The sequence below is a fragment of the Salmo trutta genome, chromosome 12, assembly GCF_901001165.1.
Source record: "Salmo trutta chromosome 12, fSalTru1.1, whole genome shotgun sequence".
In the NCBI taxonomy this organism is placed as follows: domain Eukaryota; kingdom Metazoa; phylum Chordata; class Actinopteri; order Salmoniformes; family Salmonidae; genus Salmo; species Salmo trutta.
This window is the reverse complement of record NC_042968.1, coordinates 35,228,723-35,250,721: the sequence shown is the minus strand read 5'-3', so window position 1 is coordinate 35,250,721 and position 21,999 is coordinate 35,228,723. Positions and strand designations below refer to the sequence as shown.

The following is a 21,999-nucleotide window of genomic DNA, read 5'->3' as shown; positions in this document are numbered from 1 at the left end:
ACATGCACCAAATACAACAGGTGGAGACCATACAGTGAAATGCTTACAAGCCCTTAACCAACAATGTAGTTTTAAGAAAAACAAGTGTTAAGAAAGTATTTACTAAAATAAACTGAAGTAAAAAATAAGAAAATAGAAAAATAACAAATAATTGAAGAGCAACTATAACATAACAGTAGTGAGGCTATATACAGGGGGTACTGGTACAGAGTCAATGTGCGTGGGCACAGGTTAGTCCAGGTAATTGAGGTTATATACAGGCTATATACAGGGGGTACTGGTACAGAGTCAATGTGCGGGGGCACAGGTTAGTCGAGGTAATTGAGGTAATATGTAGTAAAAGTATAGATACCTTAATAGAAAGTTACTCAAGGAAAAGTGAAAGTTACCCAGTAAAATACTACTTGAGTAAAAGTATTTGGTTCTAAATATACTTAAGTATCAAAAGTAAAATAATTTGTAATTCCTTATATTAAGCAAAGCAGACAGAAACATGTTCTTGTTTTAAAAATGTACGGATAGCCAGGGGCACACTCCAACACTCAGACATCATTTTCGAACGATGCATTTGTGTTTAGTGAGTCCGCCAGATCAGAGGCAATAGGGATGACCACGTATTCTGTTGATAAGTGTGTGACCGAGAGACTGAAAAATAGTTTCTATCTCAAGGCCATCAGACCATTAAACAGCCATCAGTAACACAGAGAGGCTGCTGCCTACATACAGACTCGAAATCATTGGCCACTCTAATAAATGGATCACTTGTCTCTTTATTAATGCCAATTTAATAATGATGTTCACCTATCTTGCATTACTCATCCCATATGTATATATTGTATTTGATACCTTCTATTGCATCTTGCCTATGCCGCTCGGTCATTGCTCATCCATATATTTATATGTATATATTCTTATTCCATTCCTTTACTTAGATTTGTGTGTATTAGGTAGTTGTTGTGGAGTTGGATTACTTGTTGATATTGCTGCACTGTCGGAACATGAAGCACAAGCATTTCACTACACTTATTAATATCTGCTAACCATGTGTATGTGACCAATAAAATGGGGGACGACGACAATGCAAATAGTCCGGGTAACCATCTGATTAGCTGTTCAGGTGTCTTATGGCTTGGGGGTAGAAGCTGATAAGAATCCTTTTGGACCTAGACTTGATGCTCTGGTACCGCTTGCCATGCGGTAGCAGAGAGAGCAGTCTATGACTGGGTTGGCTGGAGTCTTTTAGGGCCTTCCTCTGACACCGCCTGGTATAGAGGTCCTGGATGGCCAGAAGCTTGGCACCAGTGATGTACTGGGCCGTACGGACTACTGTCTGTGGTGCCTTGAGCGTCATTTAGCAGACGCTCTTATCCAATACTTTTTCATTCTGGTCCCCCTTGGGAATCGAACCCAGGTGCTGAAAGTGCCATGCTCTACCAGCTGAGCTACACGGGACTGCAGAGTCATATTCACTAGTTTCTAGTTTCACTATCACCAAACAGAAGAAAGCTGACTGAAACAGAGAGAGACTAACCTGAACTTGTCCATGGTGTGTTTACTAATTAATATGACAGGTGAGTGGGAGTAGTTGTTTAGCTCTAGCTCAGTGCTGGGCTGCCTCCTGTAAAATGTCCTTTTTGATATACTTGATTAACTGTGTGTGTGTGTGTGTGTGTGTGTGTGTGTGTGTGTGTGTGTGTGTGTGTGTGTGTGTGTGTGTGTGTGTGTTCCAGGAACGACTGGATCAACGTGGGCTTCTGCTACCCGCCAGGCACCACCTTCACGATCATCTCAGACATCCACAACCGTCTGACCAAGCAGACAAGGAAGACCGGTGTGTTCATGAGGACCACACAGAGAGACAAGATCAACCAGTCTCACCTGTCCCGAGGCTATTACTACTGGGAGGAAGATACCGGGTGAGGAGGGTGGGAGGCAGGGGGGAGAGAGGGTGAGGAGGGAAGGATCGGGGAGAGAAGGGAAGAATGTGCAGTTGATGAGTACAGTAGGTAGTCTCCCTCTCAGCCTGCTGTTCCTCCCAGTGAATCCTTATTAACTCTTAGTCTCCCCTGTCTCCCTCTCAGCCTGCTGTTCCTCCGAGTGAAGGCCCACAATGAGAAGGAGGACTTTGCCTTCTGTTCAGTGAAGGGCTGTGAGAGGGTTAAAATCACAGCCGTTATCCCTAAGGGCAGCAGTCCCAGTGACTGCATGACACAGGCCTACCCCCTGCATGCAGAGATGCCCATCGTAGATGTGCCCATGCCAAGGAAACTGCCCAGCGCCAAGCTGGTGAGGACAGAGCTCAGTCTGTTAGTCACAAATGGCACTGTGCATCGTTTTGTAAAATAGTTAATCAAACACTTATGTAAACTGTTTATTACTGATTCATAGTATTCATAGTACTAGTACATAGTATTCTAATTACACTAGTTCCTATTATTCATAGTATATTCACCGTGTTTGAAACCCTTTACAACCTCTCTATATAGTGTTACTGATACAGTCATGTAAAGAAAGAGAAGAAAGAGTCTCGGCATCTCATCAATAAATCTCTGCAGCAGTGGATAGGATTGACATTTCTATACCAGTGTCAGTCACTTAAAATGTCTCTCTCGCTCTCTCTCTCGCTCTTTCTCTTTCCTCTCCTCTCTCTCTGTCTCTTTCCTCTCTCCTCTCTCTCTCTCTCTCGCGGTCTCTCTCTCACTCTCTCTCTCTTTTCTATCTATCTATCTATCTATCTTCTCCTCTCTCTCTTTCCTCCACAGCGTACCACAGACCACTTCCTGGAGGTCAAGCTGGAGTCCTACAACACACGCTTCTTCCACATCAAGGAGGACTTTGCCTACACAGAGGTGTGTTTGTGTGTGTGTTTGCTTTCTCTGTGTGTAAAAAGTTATTCAATAAGTTATTCAATAATGTCATTAATGGTTGATTGGATGTTGTGGTTGCCGGGCAGGTTAACGGCAGGAAGTTGTACCAGCCAGATGATGGGGTGCAGCTGACGGTGATGGACGGCCATGATGGGAGACTGGTGGAGAGCAAAGGCTTCAGGAACTCCATACTGCAGGGTGTACCTGCCCAGATAGAGAGCTATGTTAACAACCTGACAGACTTGTAAGAACACACACACACACACTAACTTTTTCATGTTAGAATGGGAAGACACTGAGAAGAACAAAGTTAACTCTCTCTTCTCCCTGCCTCTCTGTCTCCTCTTCTCCATTCCCCATCTCTCTTTCACTTCTGTCTCTTTCTCCCTCACTCTCTCTTTCTCTCTCTAGCTCTATCGTCATAATAACGTCTAAGGGTCGTCTGGTGACTCGGGGTCCCTGGACCAGAATACTGGAACTCCTCGGAGCTGACAAGACCCTCAAGTTGAGAGGTAACTAACTAACTACTGTAGCTCCTTAGAGGTGACCAAACCCTCAAGTTGAGAGGTAACTAACTAACTACTGTAGATCCTTAGAGCTGACAAGACCCTCAAGTTGAGAGGTAACTAACTAACTACTGTAGCTCCTTAGAGGTGACCAAACCCTCAAGTTGAGAGGTAACTAACTAACTACTGTAGCTCCTTAGAGGTGACAAGACCCTCAAGTTGAGAGGTAACTAACTAACTACTGTAGCTCCTTAGAGCTGACAAGACCCTCAAGTTGAGAGGTAAGTAACTAACTACTGTAGCTCCTTAGAGCTGACAAGACCCTCAAGTTGAGAGGTAACTAACTAACTACTGTAGCTCCTTAGAGGTGACCAAACCCTCAAGTTGTGAGGTAACTAACTAACTACTGTAGCTCCTTAGAGGTGACCAAACCCTCAAGTTGAGAGGTAACTAACTAACTACTGTAGCTCCTTAGAGGTGACCAAACCCTCAAGTTGAGGAGTAACAGGTCTGGCTTGGCTCAACAATTATTTATTTCTTGGAATTAAAAGGTTCTATCTGAAAAAATAGGATCCTGAGATGATTAGCTTTATAGTTCTGAACCCTCATTGGTTTGAATGGTGTGAGCAATTTTGAACTCGCTTTTTAACTTAACAACATGAATCAGGGTGTTTAGGACAAGGCTGTGTTAATAACTAAAAATGCAGATAGAACCATTCTAATCCCAAATTCTCGATTTCTAGGAATAGTTCCTAGAGGAGATTTCAACCAACACACACTAGAGGGTGCTATTGGTATACTGTTGTGATTCAGAAACTAACGTTTTGTAAACCCTGTTGAATGTTTTAAACTGCTGCTGTTTGTTTATCAAATACAGTAAGACAACTTTTACTAAAGGTGTATTCATTCATTCAAAATGATCTGGCTTGTAATGATTGTCAGTGTTTAGTGTTCAGGGCTGACAGTGTTTCACATACAATCTCTCATAAATGCTGATTCATAGTAGCCTATGTAACAAAGTATAGCCTTCCTGATTCTTAATGATGACTCAGCTATTCTCAGTCTCTCTCTCTCTCTGTGTGTGTGTGTGTGTGTGTTTGTGTGGAGGATAATCAATACTTCGCCGCATGCCAGAGCAGCAGGGTCCTTCCTCTTCTCCATCCCTCCATACTTAACCCCTCTCCCCTTCAAGTCACATGACACAACCCACATTTTGGAATTCAGAAATCCTTCTCCAAATTCTGATTCTAATTTTAGATCATACAGTACATTCTACTAAATAGATTCTACGCCCCTAGACATCCCGGAGCAGGCTGCGGGACACATTTTTCTCACTGTGGGGTGTAATTCCAGAGACGACAAATGTTCTATTTGTGTAGAAATCATTCCTGGATAGGGTGAGACGCCTCAGTGGTATGCGCTGTGTTGGAGAATGGAGGAGGAGGAATGCCAGCTAGCTCGCTTTGTCTTTCTTTCTCCCTCCTCTTTCCCCTGTTTCTTCCCCTCTCCCCCTTTCATGCTCTGTCCTTCTAGGAATATTTTGGGGGTGATTTTTGTGTTATTTGTTGTTGTTTGTTTCTTGTATTTATTGTGGATTTGTTGACGAGAGAGAAATAGTTGTGTATACTCAGAATGTGAACAGCTGACATTGAGCCAGCGTTTCTTTATTTCTCTGTGTTTCAGACAAGCTAACGTTTGTAGGCTTCAAGGGCACTTTTCGACCTGACTGGGTCCGTATGGAGGTGGATGAGGAGAGAGCTAAGATCCATCAAGTCCTCCCTATCCCTGTGGTCAAGAAGACTAAGCTATGAGAGGAGAGAGGAGGAACCAGGCGTAGTGGGGGGCACACACGAGACTACACCTCCCACACAACACACACACACTGCCCCTAAGCACTGGAGTAGGTAAACGTTGTACCTATAACTACTGGTCCAAGATCAGATGTTTTTCACCACTAAAGATGAATTAAGGTAATCTGATCCTAGATCTGTGGTTAGGGACGGTTTCAACCCGGTGCTACAGAGTGTGGGCCGGCCAATCAAACGCATGCGTTTTTCTGTCACCTATCAACTTTCCCGCCATGCAGGTCTCTGTTTATGTGACAATGTTGACTATGTGAGTGATTCGACTGTATCGTTCGTTTGACTATACTTGACTTTTAAAACGCGAGAAGAGAGAAAAAATGACCAACAAACATTTCTTGTTTTTCATCCTTCTCAGAGACAAGATTTCCTAAATGTTTGCACCTGTGTTTTCCAGTGGGAAGTTAACGTCGTTTAACACAATAGAACAAAAATGTAGACCAATGAAGTAGAAGATAGAGAGAGATTAAGTGACTTTAAAAGTAGAACCAAAAGGTCAATTACAGGTTAAAGGCCCAGTGTGGTCAAAAACATGATTTTCCGGTGTTTTATATATATTTCCACACTGAGGTTGGAATAATAGTGTGAAATTATGATAATGCCCTTTTAGTGTAAGAGCTGTTTGAAAAGACCACCTGAAATTTCAGCCTGTTTTGGTGGGATGGAGTTTTGGCCTGCCTGGTGACATCACCATTAGTTAATAGACCAATAACGAAGAGAGTTCCAAACCTCTCTGCCAATAACAGCTAGACCACTCCCAGCCAGTCCTAGCTAAATCCTTGCTTGAGAAATTGCTCTTTGCTAAGAAGCTATTTGTATTTATTTTTGACCATTTTAATTAAAAACAATCACTTAAGGTACTTAATTGTTACCCAGAAATGATGTGATATTGAGATAAAAATGGCTGCATTTGACCTTTTTAAGATTAACTGGGAAAAAACTTCTAGGTATATTAAGATAATTCTTTTTTACCCTTCTACTGAATAAAAAACAGGTGCAAACATTGCGCCAGACTTTGCACCAGGTGCAAACATTTAGTCCATCTGGCCTGAAGATTCCATTCCAGAGAAGCTGTTTCCCCGTGTTTTATGTGAGGGCTCTAGATCGCTTACTTGATATTGTGTAATGTTTGGTTTCATATAACTGTTCATATCAACGTTTGTGGTCCATCGGTCTGTGTTTTATTAAACATACCAGCATGTAAAGAAACCCCAAAATGATCCTGAATATATCCAAGGACATTTTTTGGTCACTTCTAAAGTGCTCTCTGGTCTTAGACAATACTCCCAAATCAAAACTTTAAATGTTATTTAAGCAATTTATAAATTGATTATAAATTTGTGATTTTTCTTCAAATCTGGCAAGAATCAGATAAATGTTTCCCTTTGCCCGAAATAGCTGGTCTTTTTTCGGACGTGGTAGTTGTTAGTGTTTTGTATGTTTAAATGTGTTTTTAAAAATTCCACAGATTGATAACAGAGATATATTTTATACTTATTTATTGTACAGACATAATTGAACAAAATCTACAAGGGACATCTTTTGAGTTGTATTGTATTCTGGTCCTGAATTGTATGTAAGAATAATAATACTATAACATTTCAAAACAATCATACTAAACACTGCTATGGCATAATATGACTCATCGTAGTTACCGCGTTGTTTTGTTTTAACCCTACACCAAATGGATGTGATGTATTATACGTGACTTGGGGTTGTAAAGTAATTCAATCTCATGACTTAAAATCTTTGAATGACTTTTGTACAGAAATAAATGAATAACTGAATTTATAAGCCTGTGTGTGTACCCCAATAAAGACTTTCTGCACAGAAACACCAGTTAACGTTGCAGTAACACATTTCTGATGTTCTACTACCTGTTATCCAATTATTGTTTGAACCAAGAAACACATCAGTTCCACATTTCAACCATTAGCCAACACATTTGAACAGACACTTTGGTTTGGGGTTGTCCCAAATGGCACCCTATTCACTATGAGCCCTGGTCAAAAGTAGTGCACTAGGTAACAGGGTGCCATTTGGGATGCTATCCTAGCAGCGTTATTGGAGAAGTTAACGGGCTCTGCAGGTTGGAATTACTGTCAGCAAGGGGCATTGGTTGGCTCCAGCCCCGTTGGTTCTCATGTGCTGGTTCCTTTGTGTGCGTGTGTGAGCACAGCATAAAGGGTGTGGCACCCAGGCCCATTATAAATCATTGTGGAATGCTGAGCTATGCTCACATGCTGAGAGAGAGAGAGAGAGAGAGCGCTAGAGACTACTAGTTAAGTGGAGGCCTCCAGCTCTGGACCTCAGTAACCCTCTAAAACTGTAAAACACCACAAGACTGGGGCTCTGTCGGCTTACGTAAAGGAAATATCAGATGCTCTGTTCAATCTGTAGCACTGAAGATCTGCTTTATAGCGCGATTGAGAATTATAAGGTAATTTTTCCGCGGTCGCGGAGACTGCATTAACGGTAAATGCTGCTTATGTTCACTCAATCGGAAATGACCTTTACATTTTAACGTGGATCTTCTGCTATATTCGATGATAGGGATTGAATCCAGCCCAAGTATTATATCAGAACAATACAAACTGTCACGCCCTGACCTTAGAGAGCTGTTTTATTTTTCTATTTGGTTAGGTCAGGGTGTGATGTGGGGTGGGCATTCTATGTTGTGTATTTCTTTGTTTTTGGCCGAGTATGGTTCCTAATCAGAGGCAGCTGTCTATCGTTGTCTCTGATTGGGAATCATACTTAGGTAGCCCTTTTTCCACCTGTGATTGTGGGATCTTGTATTTGTGTAGCTGCCTGTGAGCAGCCCCAGAACGTCACGTTTCGTTTTTCTCCTGTTTTGTTGAGTTTCATTAAAAGATGTGGAATTCCATGCACGCTGCGCCTTGGTTTATTTATGATCGGGTGTTTGAAGATAGCGAACGTGACACAAACAGAAAGTTTGTTGGTTATAGCAGGTTAATGCTGAACTGATTGAATCTAGCCCAAGTATTATATCAGAACAATACAAACAGAAGGTTTATTGGTTAATGCTGAACTGATTGAATCTAGGCTTAACACCATTATTTAGACATGCCAGACGGGATATACAGAACATGACAATACAAATCCCAACAGTTGGAGTCTGTAGGGACAGGCAGAGTCCACCGCGTTATGGGGTAATCTGCCTGTCCCTACAGACTGATAGTCATGTTGAGTCCACCGCATTATGGGGCTATCAGTCTGTAGGGACAGGTTGAGTCCACCGCGTTATGGGGCTATCAGTCTGTAGGGACAGGCAGATTACCCCATAATGCGGTGGACTCTACATGACTCTGCCTGTCCCTACAGACTGATAGCCCCATAATGTGGTGGACTCAACATTTGTTGCTCCATCCAAGATTAATTTGTTCACAAACACACACACACACCCCCCCCTTCAGGGATGTGTCAGACAGCCATGCCAGAATAAGAAGTGGGAGAAATGGAAAGATGGGGAGGAAAATAGGTAAATAGTGAAAGAGGATGATGAGCAGAGGGAATGATGTCTCAGTTCACACATATTACTCCCCCTAAAAGCAACCCATTAACTTAACAGGATGACAAAGAAAATCATTTTATTCTGTAAGTTATTGAAAATCCATGTACAACGTGACCACTGCAATTGTATGCTACAAGTCAATACTGAACTCAACTGTATTATTGAAGGTGAATACAAGAAATCAACAATCAAAAATAATTACAGTCATCTATGTGTGCGTCCCAAATAGAACTCATTACCTGTGTAGTGCAGTACTTGGGTTCTGGTCAGAAGTAGTGCACTACATAGGGAACAGGGTGCCATTAGGGACACATTTACATTTCTCAATTCTAAATCAGTGGTTTTGGCACATGTAGGAAAATCAGTTTGTGCTCAAATAACTTCCTGTATTACTTAAATGTTTTATCGGAATAATGAAATACAATGCCTCTAACAAATGTACTGTTTGTTGAACAATATAGTGGAAAACAATGACAAAAAGTAATATTGAAGCACTGGTTGGATTCATAAATTGTTTCAAAATAAAAAATGTCACATTCTCTGACACATCCCCTACATTGTAAAAGAGACAAGTCATCGACAGGCCGTACAAAATAACATGTTGATCTTCAGACTCAGTGACAGGTGTGTAAAAAAAAACATAAACCTCAAAGCTACACTTTAACATCTGCTCTGAGGTCAGTCATTGACCCTGACTTTAATAGGCTTGATAGAGTACACAGTGCCACAAAACTGTCTTGTGCCGAGTCACCGTTGAACCGCTCTCCAAGTCCCTTCCCCTAGCCTCTACCACTTCAGTGTCTGCAGATCTGTAGCAGCTCCATAAAGCCTGATTGAAAGGCTAGGTAGTAGTCAGATGCATTTTTTCTTCTACCCATTAGCCTCAGATCTGCAAATACTAAAGTGAAAGAAGCTAGGTGTTGTTGCTGGTCTGGACGGGCCTTGTGATTGTTCTGCCAATCCCATCATCAGCCAATCACAGTTCAAGCTTGTCTTTACTCGCTCTGTTGCCGTCCAGGTTGGGTTTCTTGCCCTCCGACTTCTTCTTGCCCTTCTTTTTGGTGTTCACTTCGTTCTGCTGCTTTGCCTTGGCGCTGTCATCTTTCTTGGCGGCCTTCCCGGGGAACACCTGGCCTTCCACGGTGACCTCGGCGCAGCGCTCCTGGGCCACCAGGAAGTCCTTGACCTCCCACGCGAAGCTGCCATCTCGCAGCATGAAGATGACCCGGTTGGAGCCCACCACGAACCTACAGTACGAGGGGAGAGGAGGGACAACATGGGACATTAGCCAAAGTCTAAAGAAAAAAGAAACACGCAAAAACAACATTTATTTTTTACAATAATGAACTAATCCATTGTCAACATTTTGTTTGGTTACGTACAGTATTAGTGCATTTGGTTTAGGGTTGCAAAGGTTCGGAAACTTTCCGGGAAATTTCCGCAAAATTTCCATGGGATTTTTGCTTATATTCATCAAAAAAAGTTAGCTTATAACAGTGGACCTTTTTGTGGGATACACATAAGGCAATTCTAGGTTTTGTGGCATATTTTGGTTAAACTATCAACTATTCAATGGAATTGCAACCCTCTGCATGCACAGTGCACTCTTCTATCACATGTACAGCTGATTCTCAAGATCTTGCAAACTAATGACATGCTATTGAGCCCACACTACTGGACTGTCTGAGCCAAGGTCTACAGTTGAAGTCGGATGTTTACATACACCTTAGTTTAAATGTATTTGGCTCAGTTTCACAATTCCTGACATTTAATCCAAGTAAAAATTCCCCGTCTTAGGTCAGTTAGGATCACCACTTTATCTTAAGAATGTGAAATGTCTGAAAAATAGTAGAGAGAATTATTTAGTTCAGCTTTTATTTCTTTCATCACTTTCCCAGTGGGTCAGAAGTTTACATACACTCAATTAGTATTTGGTAGCATTGCCTTTCAATTGTTTAACTTGGGTCAAATGTTTTGGGTAGCCTTCCACAAACTTCCAACAATAAGTTGGGTGAATTTTGGCCCATTCCTCCTGACAGAGCTGGTGTAACAGTCAGGTTTGTAGGCCTCCTTGCTCGCACACACTTTTTCAGTTCTGACCACAAATTTTCTATAGGATTGAGGTCAGGGCCTTGTGATGGCCACTCCAATACCTTGACTTTGATGTCCTTAAGCCATTTTGCAACAACTTTGGAAGTATGCTTGGGGTCATTGTCCATTTGGAAGACCCATTTGCAACCAAGCTTTAACTTCCTGACTGATGTCTTGAGATGTTGCTTCAATATATCCACATAATATTCCTGCCTCATGATGCCATCTATTTTGTGAAGTGCACCAGTCCCTCCTGCAGCAAAGCACCCCCACAACATGATGCTGCCATCCCCGTGCTTCACGGTTGGGATGGTGTTCTTCGGCTTGCAAGCCTCCCCCTTTTTCCTCCAAACATAACGATGGTCATTATGGCCAAACAGTTCTATTTTTGTTTCATCAGACAAGAGGACATTTCTCAAAAAAGTATGATCTTTGTCTCCATGTGCAGTTGCAAACCGTAGTCTGGCTTTAAGACGGTTTTGGAGCAGTGGCTTCTTCCTCGCTGTGTGGCCTTTCAGGTTATGCCGATATAGGACTCATTTTACTGTGGATATAGATAAGTTTGTACCTGTTTCGTCCAACATCTTCACAAGGTCCTTTGCGGTTGTTCTGGGATTGATTTGCACTTTTCACACCAAAGTACGTTCATCTCTAGAAGACAGAACACGTCTCCTTCCTGAGCGGTATGACGGCTGCATAGTCCCATGGTGTTTATACTTGCATACTATTGTTTGTACAGATGAATGTGGTACCTTCAGGCATTTGGAAATTGCTCCCAAGGATGAACCAGACTTGTGGAGGTCTACAATTTTTTTCTGAGTCTTGGCTGATTTCTTTTGATTTTCCCATGATGTCAAGCAAAGAGGTACTGAGTTTGAAGGTAGGCCTTGAAATACATCCACTGGTACACCTCCAATTGAGTCAAATGATGTCAAAGTCTCCTGGAGGGGAAGGAATCTCTCCAAGAAATGACCATATTACATTATTCCGATATGGACTGCCCCATCAAGAGGATCCTCTTGGATGATGCATTTTGGGAGAGAGTTATAAGCAGCCTGAAACCTATAGCAGTAGCCATTGCACGGATTGAGGGAGACAAATGCCATCCTGTCGGGTGTTCAGACTCTGCTTGCAGATGTAAGAGAAGAAATCCGTACTGCCCTGCCGACTTCCCTGTTGCTCCAAGCAGAGGAAACTGCAGTTCTGAAATACATCAAAAAGCGTGCAGACTTCTGCCTGAAGCCCATACACGCTGCAGCGTACACGTTGGACCCCAAGTATGCTGGCAAGAGCATCCTGTCTGGTGCAGAGATCAACAAGGCCTATGGTGTCACCACTACCTTGTCTCACCACCTTGGCCTAGATGAGGGCAAGGTTCTTGGCAGTCTGGCGAAGTACACTTCCAAGCAAGGGCTTTGGGATGGAGATGCAATATGGCAGTCGTGCCAACATATCTCATCAGCCACCTGGTGGAAGGGACTTTGTGGATCTGAGGCTCTTTTCCTCTGTTGCCTCCATCATCCTCCAAATTCCACCAACATCAGCCGCCTCAGAGCGCAACTGGTCCTTGTTTGGGAACACACACACACACACACCAAAGCACGCAACAGGCTGACCAATACAAGGGTTGAAAAATCGGTGGCCATCCGGACAAATTTGAGGCTTTTTGAGCCTGACAACGAGCCATCCTCAACAAGGTTGGAAAGTGACAGTGAAGATGAGGCCTCAGAGTCTGATGTTCAAGAGGTGGACATTGAGGAGGTCCAGGGAGAAGACATGGAAGACAACCAAAGCTTTAGTTTCTAGACTATCATTTTACAGATGTTGAAAACATTTTTGGGAGATGCGATGGATCATTGGGGATCATTCAATATTCCCTTTCTTTTGTTGTTCAGTGAAATCATCCCATGTGAAGAGTCAACTAATTTAATTAAAGTTCAATTCGTAACTAAGTAGTTTAACATTTCTATTGGAAGGATATAATAATTTGCAATTATGTTTACTTATGATAAGGTAAAAGGTTTATGTTTTTGTCTCCATATGATATGGTAAATATATCCAATGCAAAAAAAAACCCATCTACATTTAAATGGTATTAATTTTCATATATTCCCGTTAATTCCCATATATTCCCACAGAAAGTTTCCACCTCCGAATATTCCCCAAAATGTGCAACCCTAGTTTGGTTACGTATTAGTGTGTTTGGTTACATACTAGTGTGTGCCAACCCAAACAAGATTACATTACCTACAGCTCTTTAGCCATCATATCACCTCTGACAGGGATGTCATCACACCTCTGTTCTTTATAAAGAGCTCTCAGGATGGTGCAATGCTCATTCTATCAAACATACCTCGGCCTATCACTTCCTAGGAGCATAACAATCAATGTGTTGTTCAGAGAGCTTCAATCCTGTTCATCAGTAAAAACACCCAATTCAACTAATCAATTGATTAGTTTAATCAGGTGTGATGGCACTAAACTGGGACGAAACTAGCAGTCAATGATGGCAGTCTCTCCAGGAGCAGAACTAAGGCTCACCGCTTTAGCTGTCCTTTTTAACATTAGAGCCTACCTCGATGTCAAAATGGACTACTTGGTTGTAGCCCTAAACTAGCACACCTGATTGAATTAGTCGTCAATGGCTTGGTGATTAGTTGACCATTAGAATCAGGTGTGCTAGCTCTAGAATATACCAAATACATGCCAGGGGCATAGAGGTGGAAAGGAGGGCACCAGGCATATCAGTATAGCCTCTCCCACTGTGGAGGGAAGAAGAAGAAGAAGAAGCAGCAGCTGCATGAACTGCTATGAAGCACAGCCAGGTGAGAGGATTAGCCTTCCCCACATGGTGACTTGATGGAACCAACCAGACTCGGAGCGACGCGCAGTGATGGCAGCGAGTGTTGAGGATGCAGCGATGAAGGAAATGGAGAGAAGGTTGGCGAAGCTACAGATGCACTAGAATGTGATCAATATGGGTGACCGTTCTGATGATATGAAGCGGGAGGATGAGGGTCAAGGACCTGAATGGTCTGTAGTGGAAAGTAGCAGGAAAAAGAGACCATGCTACTGAAAGCAGTGGTGCTTCTAGTGCAGAGAGCATGAAGAGGGTGAAGGTAGGGAACAAGAGTAATGATGTGTCGAAGTGGAAAGTTGTGGTAGTGTTTGATGTGACACCCTATCCCATTAACCAATGCCGTAAAGAAAGAGAGAGGAAGTCAAACTAGCCCGGTTCATTGGAAATGATAGACTGCTAACATTCTGTGCTAGCCATGCTTAGCAGGGGAAGATTCTGATAATGGAAACTCTCAATTGGAAGTTTCCATGGCTGAGCAGCCGCACACAATGCCAAGCGTTGGCTGGAGTGGTGTAAAGCTTGCCGTCATTGGACTCTGGAGCAGTGGAAACATGTTCTCTGGAGTGATGAATCACGCTTCACCATCTGGCAGTCCGACAGACGAATCTGGGTTTGGCGGATGCCAGGAGAACGCTACCTGACCGGATGCATAGTGCCAACTATAAAGTTTGGTGGAGGAAGAATGGTTGGGCTGTTTTTCATGGTGCGGGCTAAGCCCCTTAGTTCCAGTGAAGGGAACTCTTAACGCTACAGCATACAATGACATTCTAGGCAATTCTGTGCTTCCAACTTTGTGGAAACAGTTTGGGGAAGGCCCTTTACTGTTTCAGCATGACAATACCCCCATGCATAAAGCGAGGTCCATACAGAAATGGTTTGTTGAGATCGGCGTGGAAGAATTTGACTGACCTGCATAGGGCCATTTTGAGAACATTTGATACAAAAAAAATAATGACAATATGGCCTAAGAATCCTACTGTGCTGTGTCAAAGGACACTGATAGTAAATCAAACTGACTTCATAGCTTTCATTGGAAAGGTTATCACCACGACTCAGATTGTGGAAAGCAGAAATGCCAGGTTGAAGATTATTGTGGATATGACAACAGAGCTATTGTTGTTGTTAACAGATGTTACGGTCAACATGATTTTAGAAATGCTAGATAGAGAAAGTTTGAAGAGTTTGGGAGGGTTTGTTATAAGTTAGTAGGGATTTTTGTTTATATATAAAAATGTTCTTAGTAGTACAGACTTAGGCCAACCGTGAAATAGCCTTCTCTGTAGCTCAGTTGGTAGAGCATGGTGTTTGCAACGCCAGGGTTGTGGGTTCGATTCCCACGGGGGGCCAGGCCAGAAAAAAAATGTATGAAATGTAAGTCGCTCTGGATAAGAGCGTCTGCTAAATGACTAAAATGTAAATGTAAATAGCGCACACTCCAGCACAGTAGGTTTGCAGGCCATTATACAATAGGAAGGGTTTGAGAAATGCTGCATTAGACTAAAGTATAGGCCTACCTCTGGATGTCAAAATTGGCATTGAAGAGGCTGCTCTGCCACAGACTGGTCACCTCCTCAGTTTCCTTCTCCGTAGGCTCTCCCGCCACCGTGGCAAACACCATCAGAGTTTTTCCCTTCTTGGACATCTTCAGCAGCTCCTCAGGCTTGGAAGCATCCACCTTGGAAAAGTCGATAGGCGGGGGGGACCGTCTGTGCTCAGGGAGGTCGCCCTCCTCGATGTCATCGTCTTTCTGAAAGAAGTGGGGAGGAAGAGATGACTGAGTTCTAGCTATTACACAATGAATGACATCATTGACAAGTACTTCAGTAATGCAACAAAGCTATTCATTCAAATAGGAACATAATAGTAAATTGGCTATCCTAGTTAACTAGTTAGCTAGATAGACATCAAAGAAAGTTTGGTGTGGAGAGTGCAACGAGCATTGCTTGCTGTTTGGGGTTTTAGACTGGGTTTCTGTATAGCACTGTGCCATCTGCTGATACATTTGATTGATGGATGGATACCTTGCTGCAAAGGATATCACGTGAAACAGGATGAGTTCCTGGTTAGCTAGCTAGTTCACTCATTAACTAACATATAGCTAACTTAGTAGGTCAAGGTTAGCTAGTTACGTTATATAATACAATGGACTATAGTTATGATGCTGCATGACAGCTATACCTTATCAGGAAGGAGCAATAGTTTGGGGCTAGTAGCTATCTAGCAAGCTACGAAGATCATTGAGAGCAGACAGGAATTATGTTGTGCACGTTAGTTAGCTAGCTTTCTGATTAGCCATTTAGTTAGCCGAGTTGCTAGCCAGCTGTCTGAGTAACTGAAAAACAGCTATTAACCGAATTAAAAACGTGTTGTTTACCTCCCATTCTTCCAAAAGCCGTGCCATATCAGCATCATTATAATCCCGGATATCTTTCTTCTTCTTGGGCTTGTTATTTTGACCGTCCGTTGCTAAAATACATATCAAATACGTACAGAGCAAAAGCACAACACATCCCCACCTGAAGTCCGCCGCCATGCTTACAGATGGTGAACGGTGATTGGCTGAGAGTCTTTCCTCAGAGGACGTGACGAAGGAAAGGGGAATTGGTTACAATAAAGTCACGTATATAAACCCGTGAAGTCAACAAATATTGCATCTAACATGATATACAGCATGGTCAAGGAAGTTACAGTTTCCAACATTTTCAGACTACTAAACAACTACTGATTTAGAACCACAGAGTTATCGCAAGTCGCAAAGAAAAAAGGAGCTGCCTTCATTATTCCAGCAACATTTCAACTTCAACATTTCAACATCATCAAATCACCTATGCTTAATCTAAATACAGTGACAACTAAAAGATACCAAAAACAGTGTAGTCCAATCAACGTAATCTGAATATGATGTGGCTGTCCATGGTTCTGATGTGTGTGTGTGTGTGTGTGTGTGTGTGTGTGTGTGTGTGTGTGTGTGTGTGTGTGTGCAAGTAGAAAAAAACATGTTGATTCACCCTACTTGTAGAGAAACGTCAATGCCATCCTCTCTTTTATGTTGATGAAACGGTCTATGACTCTGTCATATACACACTTTTAGTTTTTGTTGTCCTAGGCTTCCTGGCTGAAATGCTTTCTCGCCTAACTTGCTTCAATGGGCAATGAGGAGCCAGCTAGTTAACATTAGCCTACTACATCTAGCTACATATTGAACTTCCATCCTCTCAGGCCAGGGGCACAATGTATGAATTTATGGTTGGATCAGAATCTGCATTATAATCATTGGCCAGTACGGAGAATTAAGTAAAACCACAAGTCCAAATCCATATCTCCATCCATTGCTAATTTAGGAAAGGGACAATTTTAGCTAGCTAGCCACCAGAGGACAACAACACAATGAGATTCAACAATTCAAATGATTTCTGTCAAGGATGTTTTGCTCTCAATGTGTTGTGATTGGTGTGAAGCCAAATCCAAACTGTCTTCCCTTTTTTTTGGTGCGCCAGGACCATTCACAGTTAAGCTCACTCAGTTTAGCTCAACGCTGATTTGCTATTATTCAATACTTCTTTCTCAAGGGAGGCCAAATGCTCGCTGGCTTCTCTTGCATTCAATTCTACGGGCAGCAACAATGTCATACTCTTTTTGACTAGACAGCCTCAGATAGATGGGCTACACATACAAAGACGGAGAGGCGCTGTTTCGCTCGCTCAGATGCTTTCTCTGGTGAGATAAATTTTGCCTCTTGCAAATTGAAGGAGAATTATATATTTTATTGGTAATTTTTGGGGGGAAGCCTGGCATCCCTTGTAATCCATTAATACATGCCACTGTTGTCTCTCAAATACATCGGTTCAGTTGTTGGTTAGCTAGCCTGCACATTTTTGACATATTAGCATTGACATGAAATTAGTCAATGCTAATATGGCAACACCTCACAAGACATGATATAAAGAACAAGATCAAACTAGCTTAAACAAGTCACTTCCGATTCCCAACATGGCAGTTTCCTGTCATTGTTGGTAGCTATCTGGACATGCAGAATCACAACAAATCATGGACTTCTGCCCAATTGAAGCATGAGCATGGTTTTGTGACGTTGTCAGCTAATCCATCTATATATTGGCCATTGAGAGGCTTCAAAGCCACTGGTCGGCCATATTGGCATTCCCCAGGAAAAGCAGTCCTCCATAGGAATGAATAGAATTCCACAGTATTTCAATTAAATGTTTCAAGAACAAAATAACATGTATTTAAGTATTGTTTGTTGTTGTGGCGGGGACAGTAACATTAGTCATCTAAAAAACTTGACTTTAAGGAAAATGACATCCTTATTGCTTAATTTACTTTGTGTGTGTGTGGGGGGGGGGGGGTACTGTCACGCCCTGACCATAGAGCCCTTGTTTCTCTATGGTGTAGTAGGTCAGGGCGTGACTAGGGGGTAGTCTAGTTTATATTTCTATGTTGTGTTCTAGTTTATATTTTCTAGGTTGGTGTTTTGTATGATTCCCAATTAGAGGCAGCTGGTAATCGTTGTCTCTAATTGGGGATCATATTTAAGTAGCTATTTTTCCCACCTGTGTTTGTGGGATATTGTTTTGTGTTTGTGCCTGTGCACCACGTAGTCACGTTTAGTTGTTTGTTTATTTGATTTATTTGTTTTTGCTTGAAGTTTCACTTTGGAAAAAAGATGTGGAACTCTACATACGCTGCGCCTTGGTCCCGTTCTTACGACAACCGTGACACCATTTCTATGGGTCCAACCCACTATTATCAATGCTTGGGCACCCCAAGATTGTGTCATTGTATGATTCAAACCCTTCAGCTTACAACTTCACTCTTCACTGGATGGATGGATGCCTGTTCTTTTAAATGCTCCTGTAGTGTGCAGGCTATAAAGGAAAGGAAAGGGGATACCTAGTCAGTTGTACAACTGAATGCATTCAACTGAAATGTCTTCCGCATTTAACCACACCCCTCTATAGCACAGTACATGGGGTCAGTAGTGCTTCAGCAGAGATCGGGCCAGTCCACATGAACTGAAACGTTTCCTCTCCGGCCTACTCCACCCAATGGCACCGTGCCCTGTGCAGCTGTGTGTGAGAGAGACTGACAATGCACAACCTGTGGCCTTAGCAGCAGAAGCTAGGTTGTCTGCTTCCAAGACACACAATACACACACACAGTCACACACACGTACACAGACACAGTGTCACACACGCGCATAAACACACACATGCAGGCACACACACACGTACATGGACACAGTCTCACACACACACACACACACACACACACACACACACAGCGCTGCTCAGATGGGCTGGGGGTTGAGTGGGATACTGTTAGTGACTTGAATACTGTATTTCCTTATTTAGACTCCCTGTAGTAAACTACCTCCTCAGACAAAAAGGGCCACACTTATTGTCTGATAGTGAGACCATAGTGTAGTATAAAATTAAATATTTATATATGTGTTTAAAGATTTTATGTTGAATTATGATGAGTATACACAGAACTATAGGACTCTGGGGAAAAGTGAATCACACACACACACACACACACACTGTATTGCATTGTGATGGTTCATGTATTGTATTCCTTGTTTGTTATCTGACTCTAGAACTCTGGAAAGAATGCTGTGAATAGAATAGAATACGACTTGTTGAGTCATACCGTACTCTTGGTTTTGGTTCTTTTGAATCATTCACAATCATACTAGAGCTAATATATCCAACACTATGTTTACAAACAGTACAGGTATTCTACTTCCTTGTGACTCACAGCTCTTGTAAGTACACAACCATTCAAGCCTACCGGTTAGAGTGCTTTAGGTATTAGTCCCACTCTCCATTTTCCTATTGGTTCCCTCACATCCCAGCTTTCCCCTCTCTGTCTTCTGTGAGTGGACAATGTCAGTGATGTCACTATCATTAACAGAGAGAAGAGTCAGATTTCGCAGTCCATAGTAAATACTGTGGCTCTTGGACTATTCAGAGCACAGCATAAGGCAGTAGGGTTTCTATATTTTTTAAATCCATTAGCACCATCTGCATAGTAAATAACATTAAACCTATATATGTACTATCATGTATTTGTACATGCACAAAACCAGCATGATGAGATATCAGCTATATCAAGAATGACAACAACAAGAAAACATTCAATTCATATTATTTTTACATTCAAAAAAATATAGAATAGTCATAGCCTTCAGCGTGATAAACATATCTATATTATATTCATTACCAAATGTAGGTCTGTAAATAATAAGATTGACGTGACACAAATACATAACTTTCCTTCAGTTAATGTCAGTTAGTTGTCTTATTGAAGTATATAAAAATATATTTCTCAAGGGATGCTGCGATACCAACCCTGCTCAAACTGTACTGGGTAGTATTTGATCGTTTTCAAGGAATAAAGAACTTTCAAGTATTCAAAGGCCCAAAATGTTCTGGAGATATGATGACGAGATTTGTAAGAGTGGTGCCATTTGGGTTGTATCACAAATGGTACCTTATTCTGGATATAGTGCCCTATAGGCCCTGGTCAAAAGTAGTGCACTATGTAGGGAATAGTGTGCCATTTGGACCTAAGAAAGGTGGTCAGTAAAACATTTTTTAAACTCAAATTAAATAGGCCAACACACCCTTTAAAAAGTGCAAGAATCCATGGCTATGATATGCTTCTGTTATGGTACAGAACATGAGTTCTGTATTCTGTTTCTCTTATTTCGAGACAGTCTCAATACAATTTAAAACATTTTTATAGTACATTCTCTCAGAATTGTCAAAGACTCCAGCCACCCTTGTCATAGACTGTTCTCCCTACTTCCGCACGGCAAGCGCTACCGGAGCGCCAAGTCGAGGTCCAAAAGGCTTCGTAACAGCTTCTACCCCCAAGCCATAAGGGGCGGCAGGTAGCCTAGTGGTTAGAGCATTGGGCCAGTAACCGAAAGGTTGCTAGATTGCTAGATTGAATCCCTGAGCTGACAAGGTAAAAATCTGTCGTTCTTCCCCTGAACAAGTCAGTTAACCCACTGTTCTTAGGCATTCATTGTAAATAAGAATTTGTTCTTAACTGACTTGCCTAGTTAAATAAAGGTTCAATAAAAAAGAAGACTCCTGAACAGCTAATCAAAGGGCTACCCAGACCCGTCTTTTATGCTGCTGCTACTCTGTTTATAATCGATGCATAGTCACTTTAGTCACTCTAGCTACATGTACATATTACATCAATTACCTCAACTAACCGGTGCCCACGCACATTGACTCTGTACCGGTACCCCCTGTATATAGCCTGTATATAACCTCAATTACCTCAACTAACCGGTGCCCACGCACATTGACTCTGTACCAGTACCCCCTGTATATAGCCTGTATATAACCTCAATTACCTCAACTAACCGGTGCCCACGCACATTGACTCTGTACCAGTACCCCCTGTATATAGCCTGTATATAACCTCAATTACCTCAACTAACCGGTGCCCACGCACATTGACTCTGTACCAGTACCCCCTGTATATAGCCTGTATATAACCTCAATTACCTCAACTAACCGGTGCCCACGCACATTGACTCTGTACCTGTATATAGCCTCGGTTGTTATTTTACTGCTGCTGTTTAATTATTTGTTACTTTTATTTTCTATTTTTTACTTAACACTTATTTAAATTTAGTTTTCTTAACTTCTTAAAGCATTGCTGGTTAAGGGCTTGTAAGTAAGCATTTCACTCTAAGGTTGTATTCCGCGCATGTGACAAATGAAATTTGATTTGATACATTGTTGCCTTTAGCCTAATGTCATTAGTTGTGAGTTAAATAAGACTGGCTGATTCTGTGTAATAGATTGTTTATAGATACACTACATGTGCTGTGTTGAAGCCACCATGCCTCCATCTTGACACACCCCTACCGTTTACCATTGTAAAAAATACCTAGAAAGCTATAGAAATGCATTTATTAATGTCTGCATTCGTTACACACACCTTAATGCATACTTTCAATTATGTTATGTGAGCTAAACATACAAATTAAAAAATTTAAAAAACATTTTTTGAGATGGCTAATGTTACTGTCCCCACTACAACAACAATACTTAAATATATGTAATTTTCAACTTGAAATACTGTAGAATTCCATTCTTTCCTATGGAGGACCGTACTGGGGAGTGCCAATATGGCCGAACAGAGCCTTCAAAGCCTCCCAATGGCCAATAGTTAGCATAATCGATCCAGGGTTTATATACATCATTGGTTATTATAAATAGCTCAATCTCACCAA

General features: G+C 41.9%; 2 protein-coding genes across 2 annotated transcripts in view; one reads left to right on the top strand and one right to left on the bottom strand.

Annotated features, from left to right (window-relative positions):
- LOC115203425 (cell migration-inducing and hyaluronan-binding protein) overlaps positions 1-7,069 on the top strand; it is a gene marked incomplete in the record, with an annotated part of 60,087 nt that extends 53,018 nt beyond the window's left edge. The window contains 6 exon segments of the mRNA XM_029768118.1: positions 1,731-1,916; positions 2,082-2,286; positions 2,763-2,849; positions 2,954-3,111; positions 3,279-3,379; positions 5,057-7,069. Of these exon segments, the coding sequence (XP_029623978.1) occupies positions 1,731-1,916; positions 2,082-2,286; positions 2,763-2,849; positions 2,954-3,111; positions 3,279-3,379; positions 5,057-5,184 (865 nt within the window).
- Positions 7,070-8,829: 1,760 nt separating this feature from the next.
- LOC115203445 (LRP chaperone MESD) lies at positions 8,830-16,291 on the bottom strand. The gene is made up of 3 exons (XM_029768130.1): positions 16,096-16,291; positions 15,236-15,468; positions 8,830-10,017 (listed from the first exon to the last, which is right to left on the bottom strand). Exons 1-3 carry the CDS (start codon positions 16,252-16,254, stop codon positions 9,747-9,749), a joined length of 663 nt encoding a protein of 220 aa, XP_029623990.1. The 5' UTR covers positions 16,255-16,291; the 3' UTR covers positions 8,830-9,746.
- Between the last annotated feature and the right edge of the window lie 5,708 nt (positions 16,292-21,999).

What these genes read in the sequence shown, in the direction of transcription:
- LOC115203445 (XM_029768130.1), bottom strand. Translation starts at nt 16,254, where the DNA reads ATGGCGGCGGACTTCAGGTGGGGATGTGTTGTGCTTTTGCTCTGTACG. An exon ending in GGCTTTTGGAAGAATGGGAG is followed by an intron (nt 15,469 to 16,095) that starts GTAAACAACACG and finishes CACTTCTTTCAG; the next exon opens with AAAGACGATGACATCGAGGA. An exon ending in GCCAATTTTGACATCCAGAG is followed by an intron (nt 10,018 to 15,235) that starts GTAGGCCTATAC and finishes CTCGTACTGTAG; the next exon opens with GTTCGTGGTGGGCTCCAACC.